This window comes from Castor canadensis, chromosome 11, assembly GCF_047511655.1.
Source record: "Castor canadensis chromosome 11, mCasCan1.hap1v2, whole genome shotgun sequence".
Classification (NCBI taxonomy): Eukaryota; Metazoa; Chordata; class Mammalia; order Rodentia; family Castoridae; genus Castor; species Castor canadensis.
In genome coordinates, this window is record NC_133396.1 from 141,503,883 (window position 1) to 141,516,615 (window position 12,733).

Here is a 12,733-nt window from a genome sequence, read left to right on the forward strand (position 1 = left end):
CTGTTTGCCTGGTCTTAGCCAAGCATTTCCTGCCTTTCCTGGTCCCCTCTCTGTGTGCGCGGGTGTTCGGGAAGGAGGAGAAGAGTGGTGTTAAGGAAGCCACTGGTGAGCAGGAAGCAGCTACTTGGTACTGTCGTTCTGCAGAATTAGGAAGTGCTGATGGTGACACGGCGACATGAAGCCCTCTGCTCACCGCTGGGTGGATGAGTGAGTGCCCTTGAGGTGGCCCTCTTCAGACCTGGTCAGCAGCAGGCGTCTGGCACGCCTCCACCCCTCCCTGCCGTGCTGACAGTTTACTGAGCTCCGTGTGTCTTTGGAGTGTAAGGGCTGAAGTCCTTGAAGGAAATGGGGGATGTCATTTCCAAGGTTGAGCTGCTGTGACAGGTGCTTACAGACATGCTCCTGTTGGGATTTTTATCTTGTGTCCCTTCTGTAGGAAGGACACTCCTCCCTGAAGCAGGAGTTCTGGGCTTACACACCAAGGGTCTCACTGCAGTTGGCACAGACCCTGTGGATGGTTTCCTGTCAGAGTGCCCAAAGCATTTGAAGTTCTGACGGGGAGGGGGATGCGTGAACATGAGCAGTCAGTGTCATTGGGCAGCTAGGACAGAAGGCCACATCACATGTCCACACAGACAGTTTGAGACTGTCTGCTCTGTCACCTAAAAATCAAAGCTGCAATCGATGAGAAACACAGGGCAGTGAGTTTCTGCACAAGCTCCCAGCACCTCCTGTGCGTGCTCTTCCTCTCCTGCTCCCATTCTGTTCTGCTCAGGGTGAAGGGGCTAGAAGGTGACGTTCAGGGGTCAGGCAGTGCACCTGCCGGGAGAGGAAGCAGGCTCTGGGGTCAGAGGCCGAGTCTACCCCAGCCTGGTCCTTCACTGACATCATCCTACACAGGTGCTCATCTTCTGTGAGCTGAGGTGGGTACTGAGTGATGTAAGTGCCGTGTGTATGTGGAAATGGTACTTATTTACTTACTTTTGTTGTTATTACTTTGATTCACGAGGCTGGGCTATACTGGGTGTTCGGGAGAATATCCCAGTAAGGCCTGTTGCTGCAGAGCTGCCAGTACAGATGGTTATGGCATTGCTCCTACAGTGCCATGTGTATGCAGGAATTATCCGAGTTTTTTTTAATTTAATCCTCACGGTGGCCCTCTGAGGTTCATTCATGTTACTAACATGTCTCTTTCAGATGAGGAAGCATAGGCACAGAAAGACTAAGTAACTTCTCAAGTGTCAGAGAAAATTCCAGTGTGAACCCAGGCTGCCTGCTGCAGAGTCTGGGCTTTCAGCAGCTCCATGTGCCCCCTAATTTGGTCGGTTGGGTCAGGGAATCAGCGGAGTCAGCAGTTTGGTGGGGTGCATGGGGCATTGGGCCCCTCAGAGATGCTCCTCTGAGTCCACAGGCTGAGCAGGGACCATCCTGCCACTCTGTGTTCTTCTTTCTCTGTCACAGGGCTGCTGTAACAAGGAGGCCGCTGCTCCCACCATTCTACCATGCAGAAATGGCCACTGAGGACTTCCCTCCCTGTTGAGGCCGTTCCCTCCACTTGGCCCAACAGGCTGTATTATCAGCACATTAGAAAGCCAGGCTGTTTCCTTACGGGAGGTGGGGGGGGGGTGAGAGGAGGCCAGGGGGCCACGCAGAGTTCAAGGCGCCTGAGGACAACTTGCGGCATTGTTCCTTACACCCAGCTCTTCCCTGGTCCTTCCCAGCAGTTGCTAGTGTCCAGACCAGACTGGCTTGATTCTGCTCCTTCTTGGGCTGCAGATTCAGCAGCTCAGCTCTTACTAGTTTTCAGTGAGCAGCTCCTGCAGGTGGGAGAGGGTGCCAGCTTGGGAGATGAGCAGAGCAGAGGAGCTGGCCTGCCCAGTACTCTTCTGGAGATGATCTGTGAGTAGTGGTGAGCAGCCCATGCTGGGTGACCAGCTGGTGGGCGGGCGCCTTGTCTGTGCTCTGACTTCGGGCAGCAGCTACCTAATTTTGGGGTCCCCCTGCTCCCTGAGAGACGTTTTCTTTCTTCTCCAGCCTTACGGCTTGGAAATGACCCAGTCACGTAATGAGCGGACTACACCTGTCACCTGGGCTCTGTCTTTTCTGGTCTAGACTGAGGCAAGACTCGGTGCCATGTCAAGGTGCACACCTCCTAGGATTCTAGAGGTTCTCTGACCGTCTCAGAGCACCCCTCGAGGGAAGTCATTTGCCTCTGAGAGGCCAGCTGGCCAGCTCCTGCCCTCCTTAGCCCTGAAGGTCAGCCTTGTTCAGTTCAGAACTTAAGGAGTTAAGGTCAGGAGTCCCTGATCTTCATCAACAGAAATTTCCTGAATGCCTGCTCTGGAAAAACAAAGACAACTTATACAGAGCCTTTTCCTTCAGGAGTCACAGGGTTTGGTGATTCCCCTGTTCCCGTGACATTTAGGGGACAGAAAACAAGGTTGGAACCGGTTGTGCGGACACAGCCTGCAGTCATTCTACCCTGAGGCAGCGTCACTCCATCTGTCTGTACAGAGTTGTGTGTGTGTGTGCGCGCGCCTCTGGGTCTGATGGCCTTGGACTTGTGGGCAGCCAACTGTGGCTATGACCGTGGTTGCCCCAGAAGGGTCTGGCCACTCGGGGACCCCTTAACGTCCAGTTAGGAAAGCACGCCTGTGTGGTGAGGCCCAAGAGCTAGCATCCTCCAGCCACTCGGTGTGGACAGGTCTGGTTCTGTGCCCAGGAAACTCAAGAGCATCTCTCTTGCACTAATGCCACCTGGGCCAGTGGCCAGTGTCTTCGCCTGTGTTCACCTCCCCTTTCTAGCTCCGACAGCCATGGTGAAGGACAGTGACATCTGTGCTCATCAGCTGCTTGGAACCACGAAAGGCCCAGGGCACGTGCAAGCAAGGGACATTCAGGTTCAGCTTTTCCCTTAGCAGAAGTGAACAGCTGTTGAGACAGAGCCAGAGGTAGGCCCAGTGACCCCCTCACCTGACTTTCCAGCCCCTTCCCAGCATTGCAGGACTGGGGACAGGACCTCGGCCTCTTCATTGCTGGGGTGGAGCTACGTCTGCGCCAGAGCGCTTACTTGTCCAAGAGGCGGAGGTGTTTCTCATGAGCTCCGCAGTGTGGACGGTTTAGATTTGCTCACTGGGGAAAGGGGAAAAACCTTTCACGTGTCTGGAGCTTTTGTCACACGCTGTCCTTGCCATGCTCTTACACACATCATGCCCTAATTACTCCTCCCAGAACTGCTCTGCCTCCACCTTTCAGGCCAGGACACTGAGTCAGAGAGGTTGACCAGGTGGCAGTGGGCATGTAACCTAAATCAGTGCCTTTCTCCCTGGACCCACCTTTAAGCTGACACTTTCCACCCACAGTTGAGGTCTGGTAGACGACATGAGGTGGCTTAATTAGGGCCACTGTACCTGTCCTTTCTGTAGGAAGCCCATAACATTGAGGGTCATCTGTGCCCCATGTGGTTATCTTGGGAGTGGGAAGGTTCCCTCCCTGCTGGTGGGGCTGCGGGGGAGACTCATGCTTTAGGGAGGCTCGGAACACATCCCCTTTGCGATGTCTCTGGGTTGCTGGGACTTCAGGAAGGCTCGGGAGACACTTAGAAAATAGTCTGAGCCCTGATGGGATATAAAGATATCACTGTGTTGTTGTAGTATTAATATTTTCATTGCTAACACCAGCTGTGACTCTTTGGAGAGTGTCAGCTATCTTAGCAGTCACTTTGTCTCTAGAGGGACCTAAGAAATAGTAGCAGCTAATGCTGCTCTGAGTTTGAGATGCTCCCAGGAGAACAGCGTCCCCAGGGGCCAGGCCTCTGCTGCTTCCTCTCCGAGCCTTGGCCCTGTCAGAGGTGGAAACCTGTGCTCGCTCGCAACAGTTAAGTGTGGTTATTGTCTACCTGCCGGGATTTGCATTATAACTCATACTGGCCACCAGCGAGCGCTTCCTCTGCACCAAGCATCGTGTGTGTAGGTGGGGTGATAGCTTAATGGCCATCTATGTACTTCTAATTTAATTCACATTTAATCTCATGCCAAACATGCTATTATCCAGTCTGAGATATGAAAACCAAGGCTTAGATACGTCAAATAAACTGGCCTGTACTCCCACAGCTAGTGATCGGGAGGGCTAGGATTCTAAGCGTGTCTTGAATTCCCAGGGTAGCAGCATTAATGGGTTGGCAGTGGGCCAAGCTGGGTGCCCTGGACAAGAAGAGAAGCAAGAAAGGAGGTGACAACAGAGGGAAGGGACAGTGGGGATGCATGGCAGAAGGCTGGGAGCTGTCAGTGTCATGTGTACCCCCTCCCCCATTCTCCTTCTTCTCTCCTGGTTGTGTCCCTTTCGTCTTCCCTCTCACCTCACCCTCCTGTGGGGGTTCACTGTAGAGCTGTGGGGCCCTGCTGTGGCTTCTCCAATTCCTGCCTCTTCTCCATTTCCCTACTGCCTTCCTTTCCTAAGTTCTTCCAGATACCCGCTACCTCTGCCATAGGCCTGACCCCTGCTGCAGAAGAGCCGAGTGAGGGGAGAGATGGAGCCCTGAGCTGCAGGGGAGGTAGGAAGCTGGTGGGGCCGGGAGGGGGTTCTGTTGCAGTGGAAGAGAGGGAAAGAGGGTGGCTGGATGTGCTCGGATGTCAGGCTCCCTCCTTGGTCACATTGGCAGGACTCTGCTCACAGAACTGAGGTTGCCCCCAGCCCCCCAGTCTTCCACACATTACCTGCTATAAAACCAGCGCCAGCCTCACTCTGAATGATCAATCTCCTTAAAACCAAAATAGCAGACATTTACACTCTTTTATTACTTGATTTTAGCTTAGCATTTCAATAATTTTTTTCTTTGCAGTGCTGGGGAGGGAACCCAGGGCCTTGTGCATGGAAGGCAAGCGCTCCACCGCTGAGCTGCATCACTGGCTCTCACCGGGACACTTTTGACCCTTGCTTTCTGTGAGTTTTGCACTCACTGTTCTCCTAGTTCTTTAAGAAGGTAGGACGCATAAAGAGGCCTATAGTCAAATACTGCCCGGCAGCCTTCCAACCCTGACATTGATCAAGTCAAATCAAGGCAAGATTAACCCAGGGGTTTCCATTTGATTAAACCGCTTGTTTTACCCTGTGGTTTTTAGTGGGGCCAGTTGGACCCTCAGAGGATTTAGGCAATAGCCGGGGACATTTTTGGTTATCACAACTATAGGGGGGGGCACTACTGGCCTTAAGCAGGTAGAGGCCAGGGATGCTGGTACCCATCGTACAGTGCACAGGACAGCAGAGGTATCATGTCCAAACTCCTTTTGCCAAGTTTTGAAAGACTGGGGGCTGAGCCTGAGTGTCCTCAACTGTAACGTGTGACATCTCATACCCTGACTTGGAGGCTCAAGTGAGATATGATGGTGAAACTGTAAAGTGTTACATTTTTGCCCACGTGTCACCCATTGATCACTTTTCTTGTTTTTTTATTTTTTTTTTGTGGTGATACTGGGGTTTGAACTCAGGGCCTACACCTTGAGCCACTCCACCAGCCCTTTTTTGTGATGAGTTTTTTTCGAGATAGGGTCTCAAAAAACTATTTGCCTAGGCTGGCTTCGAGCGGCAGTCCTCCTGATCTCTACCTCCTGAGTAGGTGAGATTATAGGAATGAGATACGGGCACCCGGCTATGATGCTCTTTTTACTCAGATGGAAAGGGGGCTGGGCTGGGGCCTATGGAAAACTTGGAGAAGTTGAGAAGCAGGCAAGCAGATCTTTAAAAAAAAAAAAAATCCTTGTGAGAGGTGGCCTGGTATAATGGAAAAGGGTGCGCTTTGAGTCAGAAGACTTGGGGTTGAGTTTTAGCTCTGCTCCTCAGGAATTTGCTGAGTCTTCCACTTTCTCATTTCAAACACTTGAACATCACAGGGCTTTCAAGGCCCAGGGAGAAGTAAAGATACAGCAGTGCGCACAGGTAGCCCCTCACTGAACACTGACTGCCTTGCAGGCAGTTTTATCCTTGGGCTTGGCAGGTACCTGGGAGCCCAGAGCAAAAAAAGAGTGCTGCAGATTCTAGGGGGCTCTGCGGGGCCCTGGTCTGGGGACTCCTGATGCAGCACCATGCTGCTTCCTGGGCTGTCACTGGTCTGTTACTGGTTTGAGACGATTGCAAACGAGCCCATCAAGCAAGCCCATGGAGCATGCTGACGGATGGGATGGGGGGGCTGGGTGGCAAGGGCGGTCATATACACAGCATTGGGAAGAGCATGGTGGCTGAGGAGGACAGGCTCGACCGACCGTGTGGCGTTGTAGCAGTACTAGCAGAAGTTAAAGTCGGCCAGAGAACAGTGTTCTCCTAAAGACAGCAGCCTCAGGACTGGTAGTCTCTCTCCATTGCTCCCCCATAAAAGCTTGCTGCGCTCTTCTGTATTGGTACGACTGCACTAGCCAAAGTACTGTTTTGCAAATTCGGGGGTGTGGAGAGTGTCTGCTAATTCTAGGTCCTTTCCTTCCTGCTAACTGATTGAGGCTGAGGTGTTCATATATATTTGGGGATTTTCTGGGGCTGATTTTAGAAAACCTGCTTATGGTGCATGCAGAGTTCTTTCTCCCCGGCCTTCCTCCACCCAGCCTGACTCCAGCTTCTCTCATCTGAGGCCCCATGACCCGAGGCTGGGATGAGAATAGAAACTGATCATATGAACATGTCCAGAGTTCATGTGATGGACAGATTACGTTCTTACCCTGAAGAGAAGAAATCATCTTTTTTAATTGTAGAAAAATATACATAAAATGAATATATAAATAAAATACTTACATGGAATAAAACTCACCATTTTAACCATTTTAACACATCACCACCTTCCATCTCCAGAATTCATTTAATCTTGGAAAACAAAGTTGGTAGCTCAGGGTGTAGCTCAGTGGTAAGGCCCTGAGTTCTGTCTTCAGCACGGCAGAAAGCAAAAGAACAAAACCGTCGCCTTGTCCCTGCAGTCCGCTGCAGCCACCATTCCACTTCTGACTCGATGAATTTGACTACTGTAGGTTCAAGTGGAATCAGACAGTATTTGCCCTTTTGTGTCTGTCCTCAAGGTCTGTCCGTGTGGCAGCTTGTGTCACAATTGCCCCGCGTTTTAGGAAGGGCGCATCCCATTCCTGTGTACTGAGGACCGGATTTTGTTTATCCACTCACCCGTCAGTGGACACGCGGGTTTGATCTTTGGTGAGAAATGAGCTTGGACATGTTGAGAGGAAGGTCTGGTGGCACTGCCTCCTGGTGAGGTGGACGACTTGAACAGACAGACGGTTCTCTGTGCGAGTGAGCGAGGTGTGTGTGAACGTGCCTGAGTGTCCATCTGTCTTTCTCAGTTGACGTAAATAGTAGGAGTACAAAAACTCTGTTTTAGATCTGAACAAACGCTCCCTGCCCACTAGACTTGTCATAGACTCTTGATGAAAAGGTAAACAAGGCCAGTGTTTGACAGTGACGCAGGACAGGAGCGTGGCAAGGCCCAGGTCGGTCTCCCCGCCGAGGCCTGTCCTGAGCCAGCCTCCTGCTTGGGCCATCTGTTTGCTGTGGGCTGCTTCCCTGGTGTGGTGAGTGCCAGCATGGGGGCCCGGCAGCCCTGAGCAGGGACCAGCTCTGTAATTTCCTGGTTGTGTGACTTAGGCCACGTCACTTTAACCTCTCTTAGTCTCAGTCTTTGAATCTAAGACAGTTTTGGGGTATATTTTAAGTATAACCTACCAAAACATGTTGCCCAGTACCTGGCTGATGGTATGTGCTGAAAAAACCCTTTGTTCTCTTTTCACAACCGGATGGTGCACCTCGCCAGGAGAGACCTGTTCATTTACCTGTGGGAGCCTCCACCCCACGCCCACCCCATGCCTGGCCAGCAGAGGCAGCTTCTGGAAGAACAGCTGTTACTTTATCCTGCACGACAACACCCAGGAAACAGACTGTTACCTGACCGGATTTTCCAAAAGGGCTCTGAGCAACTGCAGCCCGGTAGAAGCAGCACAGAGCTTCCTAAGTGGGGGCACTTTGGATGGCTAAACTCTGGCTTGTTTAAAAAACAAAAAGCTAATACTGGCCTCATTACTTTTTTGGTCATTCACTGCCTCTTTGTCTGTTGTAGAGTGCTTTTAAGAGATTATTGGTTGGGACTTTAAAAATAGGCCAGTTGTCAGATGTCTTGGCGAGAGAACTTACCCCAGTGGCCTTCGGAATTTTTGTGAAGCTAAACATCTCTCCATGGGGAGAGCTGTTTTAATCACTAGCTGCTGAAGGAGGGCACAAAAGAAACTCAAGGTAGTCCTGAGCGATGGATATAAACTTGGATGTCAGTATACTGGGGAAAACAGATGGTTGTGGATAGAAGCAGAGAAATGTTAGACTCATTCTTTCTGGACTCCCCCTCTCCCCCCAAATCCTGTCCTACTCCCATCCTTCTGTCTTTGGTTCGACCAAGGAGAGTCACACCAGCCTCCATGGGTGGTTTGTGGCTCTGGCAGAGAGAAGGACACAGGATGGTTGGTGGTACTCCAGAGGGCAGGTGGAAGGCGAAGGAGAAAGTTTTGGCTGTGTCAGAGCTCTTGCCTTGGGCTCAGAGGCTGGTCTGGCAGCCTGAGTGTCACCACACGGGGGTCCAGGCTGCCCCAGCATAGCGCCTGCAGCCCTGCCCACGTGCGGTTGCTGTGGAGGTGGAGATGCCAACTTTCCTCTCTTCTCCTGGCCCACATCATCAACCAGTGCCAAGTACAGCAGGGAGGAGTGACTCCTCTCTGGGCCCTAAACTAATGGATGGTCCAGGCATCTCCCTGGGTCTCTAGAAACAGTTTTTTAAGGTAGCTTCCCAGGGACCTTGTCCAATTTGTCTTTGCATTTCCAGAGACAGCATGACCCCTGCCACATACAGAGGACCGTGATTAACAGGGGCTTTTTCTGCCTTTCAGGGACTCCCAAGGACTGTAGGGACTTCTGTTACATTAATGTCACCAGCCTAAACCCTTACAGAAATATTAACCCTTTCTATTTCTTCTTCTTCTTCACTTGGGCTTGGGCCTGAGGTTTGGTATTGGCTTCCTAAGGACATTTGTCCTAAGGATAACTTATGGCCACTGGGGGCTTTCTTGTGTTTCTTGTTAAAAATAGGGAACTTATATGTAACAGTAACATACTACACATTTCAAAAAGCTAGAGGAAAGGATTGTGACAGATTTTACCTTAGGAAATGATAAGTATTTGAGGAAGTAGATGTGACCAGGTTCCTGGCAGGTCCCAGGGAAAGTGGACGGTACCGTGGCTCCAGGTGAGCTGTTGGGACTGGGACCACAAGCAGTTCTCATTTGCTGGCTTTGGCTTGGCAAATTTGGAGGCTGATTGTGTTGTAACGCATACGTTGCTCGCATTCCTTCCCTGTGGGTGGCACCATGGTCTCTATTGGCAAAGCTTTCTGGGGACAGAAGGCAGAGTGCGACTCGGACTGGCAGAACTGGGGGCCAGAACGAGGGGTCTGAGTGTGGCACAGATCCACGGCAGATGGTCAGGCCCTTGTGTCCCCTGTGCAGGCCCACGTTTGAGAGCTCCGTGTGGACCGTGGAGTAGAGCTCTGTGCTCACCCTGGCTTGGGAGCCGGCACAGCTCTGTGTGTCAGAGCTCTGGCAGCCTCCTGCACGCACTGTTCCTGCCTTCTCACCTTGACCACAGTTTATTTGGCTCCACGCTGAACTTACTTCAGCTGAAGTGTCAGTGATGCTAAAGTTTCCTTTTTTAGGTATTCCCTTTAGCTCACTGTGCACAAATTCACCAGAAACCCAAGGAAACAAATGACTCGTGCCCCTTAGTGAGGCAGGGAGTTGGCCCAGATGACCTCCTTTCCTGGAGGTTTCAGACTAGGAATCCCTGCTGAGCCAGCTTTCTGGGGCTTTGCCTGTCCAGGCTTCTGGAACCTCACTTCCCGGCATGCCTTTTTGGGTGCCTGGAGCTCTGCACCATCTGAGCTGGCCACACTATGGCAAGTGCAGGGAAACTCTTAGGGAGAACGGACACGCACCCAGACCTCTTGGGATACACTCTTACCAATGTGCATAGCTATACAAGGCCCGTGACCCTGAAGTCTCCTTTTGGCTTTTACTATGGAGCACACTGGCTGGGTATCTGTAATGGGGCTTGTGTTGTGTTGTGTCTCTGCTGGGTTGGGGTGGGGTGAGGGTCTAACATGGCAGGTCAGGGCCCCAGAACATAGGGAGAGGCAATGCAGGACTTTGGGTTTTTCCCACTGCACTTATGGGGGCTTCAGGGGCCTGGCCTCATCCTCTTGAATTTCCCCCATTTGCCTAACTTTCCTCTGAACTTGCCACTTACGCTGAGAAATGCTCCAGAGGATCTGAGTCTAGTAATGGCACTTCTGTGAACCCCAGGGAATTTTCCCACTTTCTTTTGAAACCCGCTGTGACCTCCTTTTCAGTTAATGCCAGAGCACGTCCAGAAGTGAAATCAGGCCCACTGAGTAGCTGAGGAACTGAAGGCCTTCTTTGGCCAGCCAGGTCCTAGATATAATTTAAGGGCAGGTGCTCCTGCCCACCCACCTCCAGTCCTCCAGTGCCTTGTCACAGCAAACAGAACCGGTTTGGAAGCCGGCTGGCCTGCATGGTTTTCCCTGGGGTTCTCCTGAGTCCTGGGCATGGCCTGGTGTTGGGTGGGGTCAGGAGCTTATCTGCCAAGCTAGGTGCTCACTCTTCTTTCCTATAGCAACTCACTTTCTTCATCTGCGATAAGGCTCCTGTTGGTATCTTTATCCTCCCCCTCTTCTTCCGCCACTCCCACCCTTGCTCCCCGTCTCCAGCTGCTTTTGTGCATGTCTCTATCCAGTGGGCCTCCAGCCCCTGCCATCCTCAGTCATGAGCCACTCCCTGTCCCCTAGGCGCAGGGCTCTGTGGCGGACACAGCAGAATTCCTCTCCTGGTGCAGGTTGAACGTCCCCAGTCCCCAAATTCAAAACCCAAAACTGTTTGAGCACTGATGTGATGCCACAAGTGGAAAATTCCACACCCAACCTCATGTGGTAGGTGACAGTCGAAACACAGGTATGCTAAACTATTATATAAAATGACCTGCAGGCTCTGTGAATAAGGTGTGTATGAAACACAGATGAATTTCATGTTAAGACTTGGATTTCATTCCCAAGCGACCTCATTGTATAAATGCAAATATCCCCAAGTCAGGGGGAAAAAATCTGAAATCCAACACACTTCTGGTGCAAAGCATTTTGGGTAAGGGATACCAACCTGTGCAGGGCCTTCAGGCTTTTCATCGGCTAGCCGTGTGTTCACTTACAAACACTGAGTCAAGCACCTGTTACACGCTAAATAGCCAGTGCCTGCCCTTGGGAGCTGTAGTGTCAGTGGCACGCAGTTAGGTCACTTAGTGGTGGAGGCTCCATGGAGGCTTCAGAGGGCTGTGCCAGGGTGGGGCGGCTTCTGCCCCAGGGTTTGCTGGGAGGTCTTCCCAGACAAAGTTCATCTGTGAAGCCTTCATGGAGGTGGAGACAGTCAGCCAAGTCTTGGCTGTTGAGTTCAGTGGCTGGGTACGGAGGGAAATTGGATTCCAACTTGAAAGATCTACGTGAGCCATGGCCAAGAGACAAGAGAGAAAGCGGCAGGACTGGGAAGTGGTGAGTAGGGCTATGCTGCCAGAGCCTAGGGGCAGGGGTGGGGCCGAGTGTGGCGTGGAGCACAGCCTGATTTTGAACATCGAGGCCAGCCCAAAAAAGTAGCCCGCAGATGACCAGTGGACATGTCCAGTTTTGAAAGGGACATCAACAAATGTAGGCATTAGAGAGATGGTGGATGGCACAGACTTCTGGATGAATCTCTCCTTGTGCGGCTCCCATTGAAGCGTTGTTCCCCCATGGTGACACCTGTCCTTCCCCACCTTGGTTTCAACATCTTCTGCAGACTTTAAAAGGGAAAAAAGAAGTTGGGCACAGTGGCGCCCCTGTAAGTTCCCAGCTACTTGGGAGGCTGAGGTGGGAGGTTCACGTGAGCTCAGGAGTTTGCAGTCAGCCTGGGCAACACAGTGAAACTTATCTCTTATTAAAAACTAAAAAGACAAAAAAGAGGTGTGGGAAGGAACCAATACTCGTTCCTGCCTGGGTTCCACTCCTGTGGAGGACCTGCCCGTCAGCTGATTCTGGGTTCAGTGTTGTACTGCTGGGGTGCTGACCCATGGATGTGAATGGTGGAGTGGGAGGCAAGGGATACCATGGTGCCTGGGGGTGGGCAGTGGGACAGTGGTCCCCTCAGATCCGGACTCTGGTCCCAGCTGTGGCTTCCTCGCAGTACGTTATGTGTGATGACTGCTTGTGGTGCTCCGTGAAGAACGAACGAACTCATTTCATTACCAGAGCACCAGGCCCCTGGAGCCCTTGCATGCATTCCTTCCCTCTCTGTGGCTGACTTTCCCAAGGCCTGCTCCCCAGAGTCCTCTGTTGTGCAAAGGACTCTGCCTGAAAAGAGGGTCACTCAGAGATCCCAGGTCTGGGGCAAATACGATGTCAGGTCTTCATACACTGCTGCTGTGGATACCCACCCTGGTTATACAAAAAAGTGCGAACCCGGTGCTGGTTGCGTATGCCTGTAATCCTGCCTACTTGGCAGCAGAGGTCAGGAGAATTGTGGTTCAAGACCCGAGCAAATAGTTCAAGAAACTTTATCTTGAAAATACCCTACACAAAAAAGGGCTGGCAGAGTGGTTCAAGTGGTAGAGC

The 12,733-nt window shown here is 51.8% G+C and overlaps 1 protein-coding gene across 2 annotated transcripts in view; it reads left to right on the forward strand.

Annotated features, from left to right (window-relative positions):
- The window catches only part of Itpkb (inositol-trisphosphate 3-kinase B), an 80,437-nt gene that overhangs the window by 27,607 nt on the left and 40,097 nt on the right, over positions 1–12,733 (forward strand). The window contains exon 1 of one of the 2 annotated variants that reach the window (XM_074048843.1): positions 1,917–11,638. The exons of the other annotated variant lie outside the window; for it this stretch is intronic. Coding sequence (XP_073904944.1) covers positions 11,597–11,638 — 42 coding nt within the window. The 5' untranslated portion in view covers positions 1,917–11,596. Of the gene's footprint in view, positions 1–1,916; positions 11,639–12,733 lie in introns of those variants that run through there. 2 annotated transcript variants of the gene reach the window in all.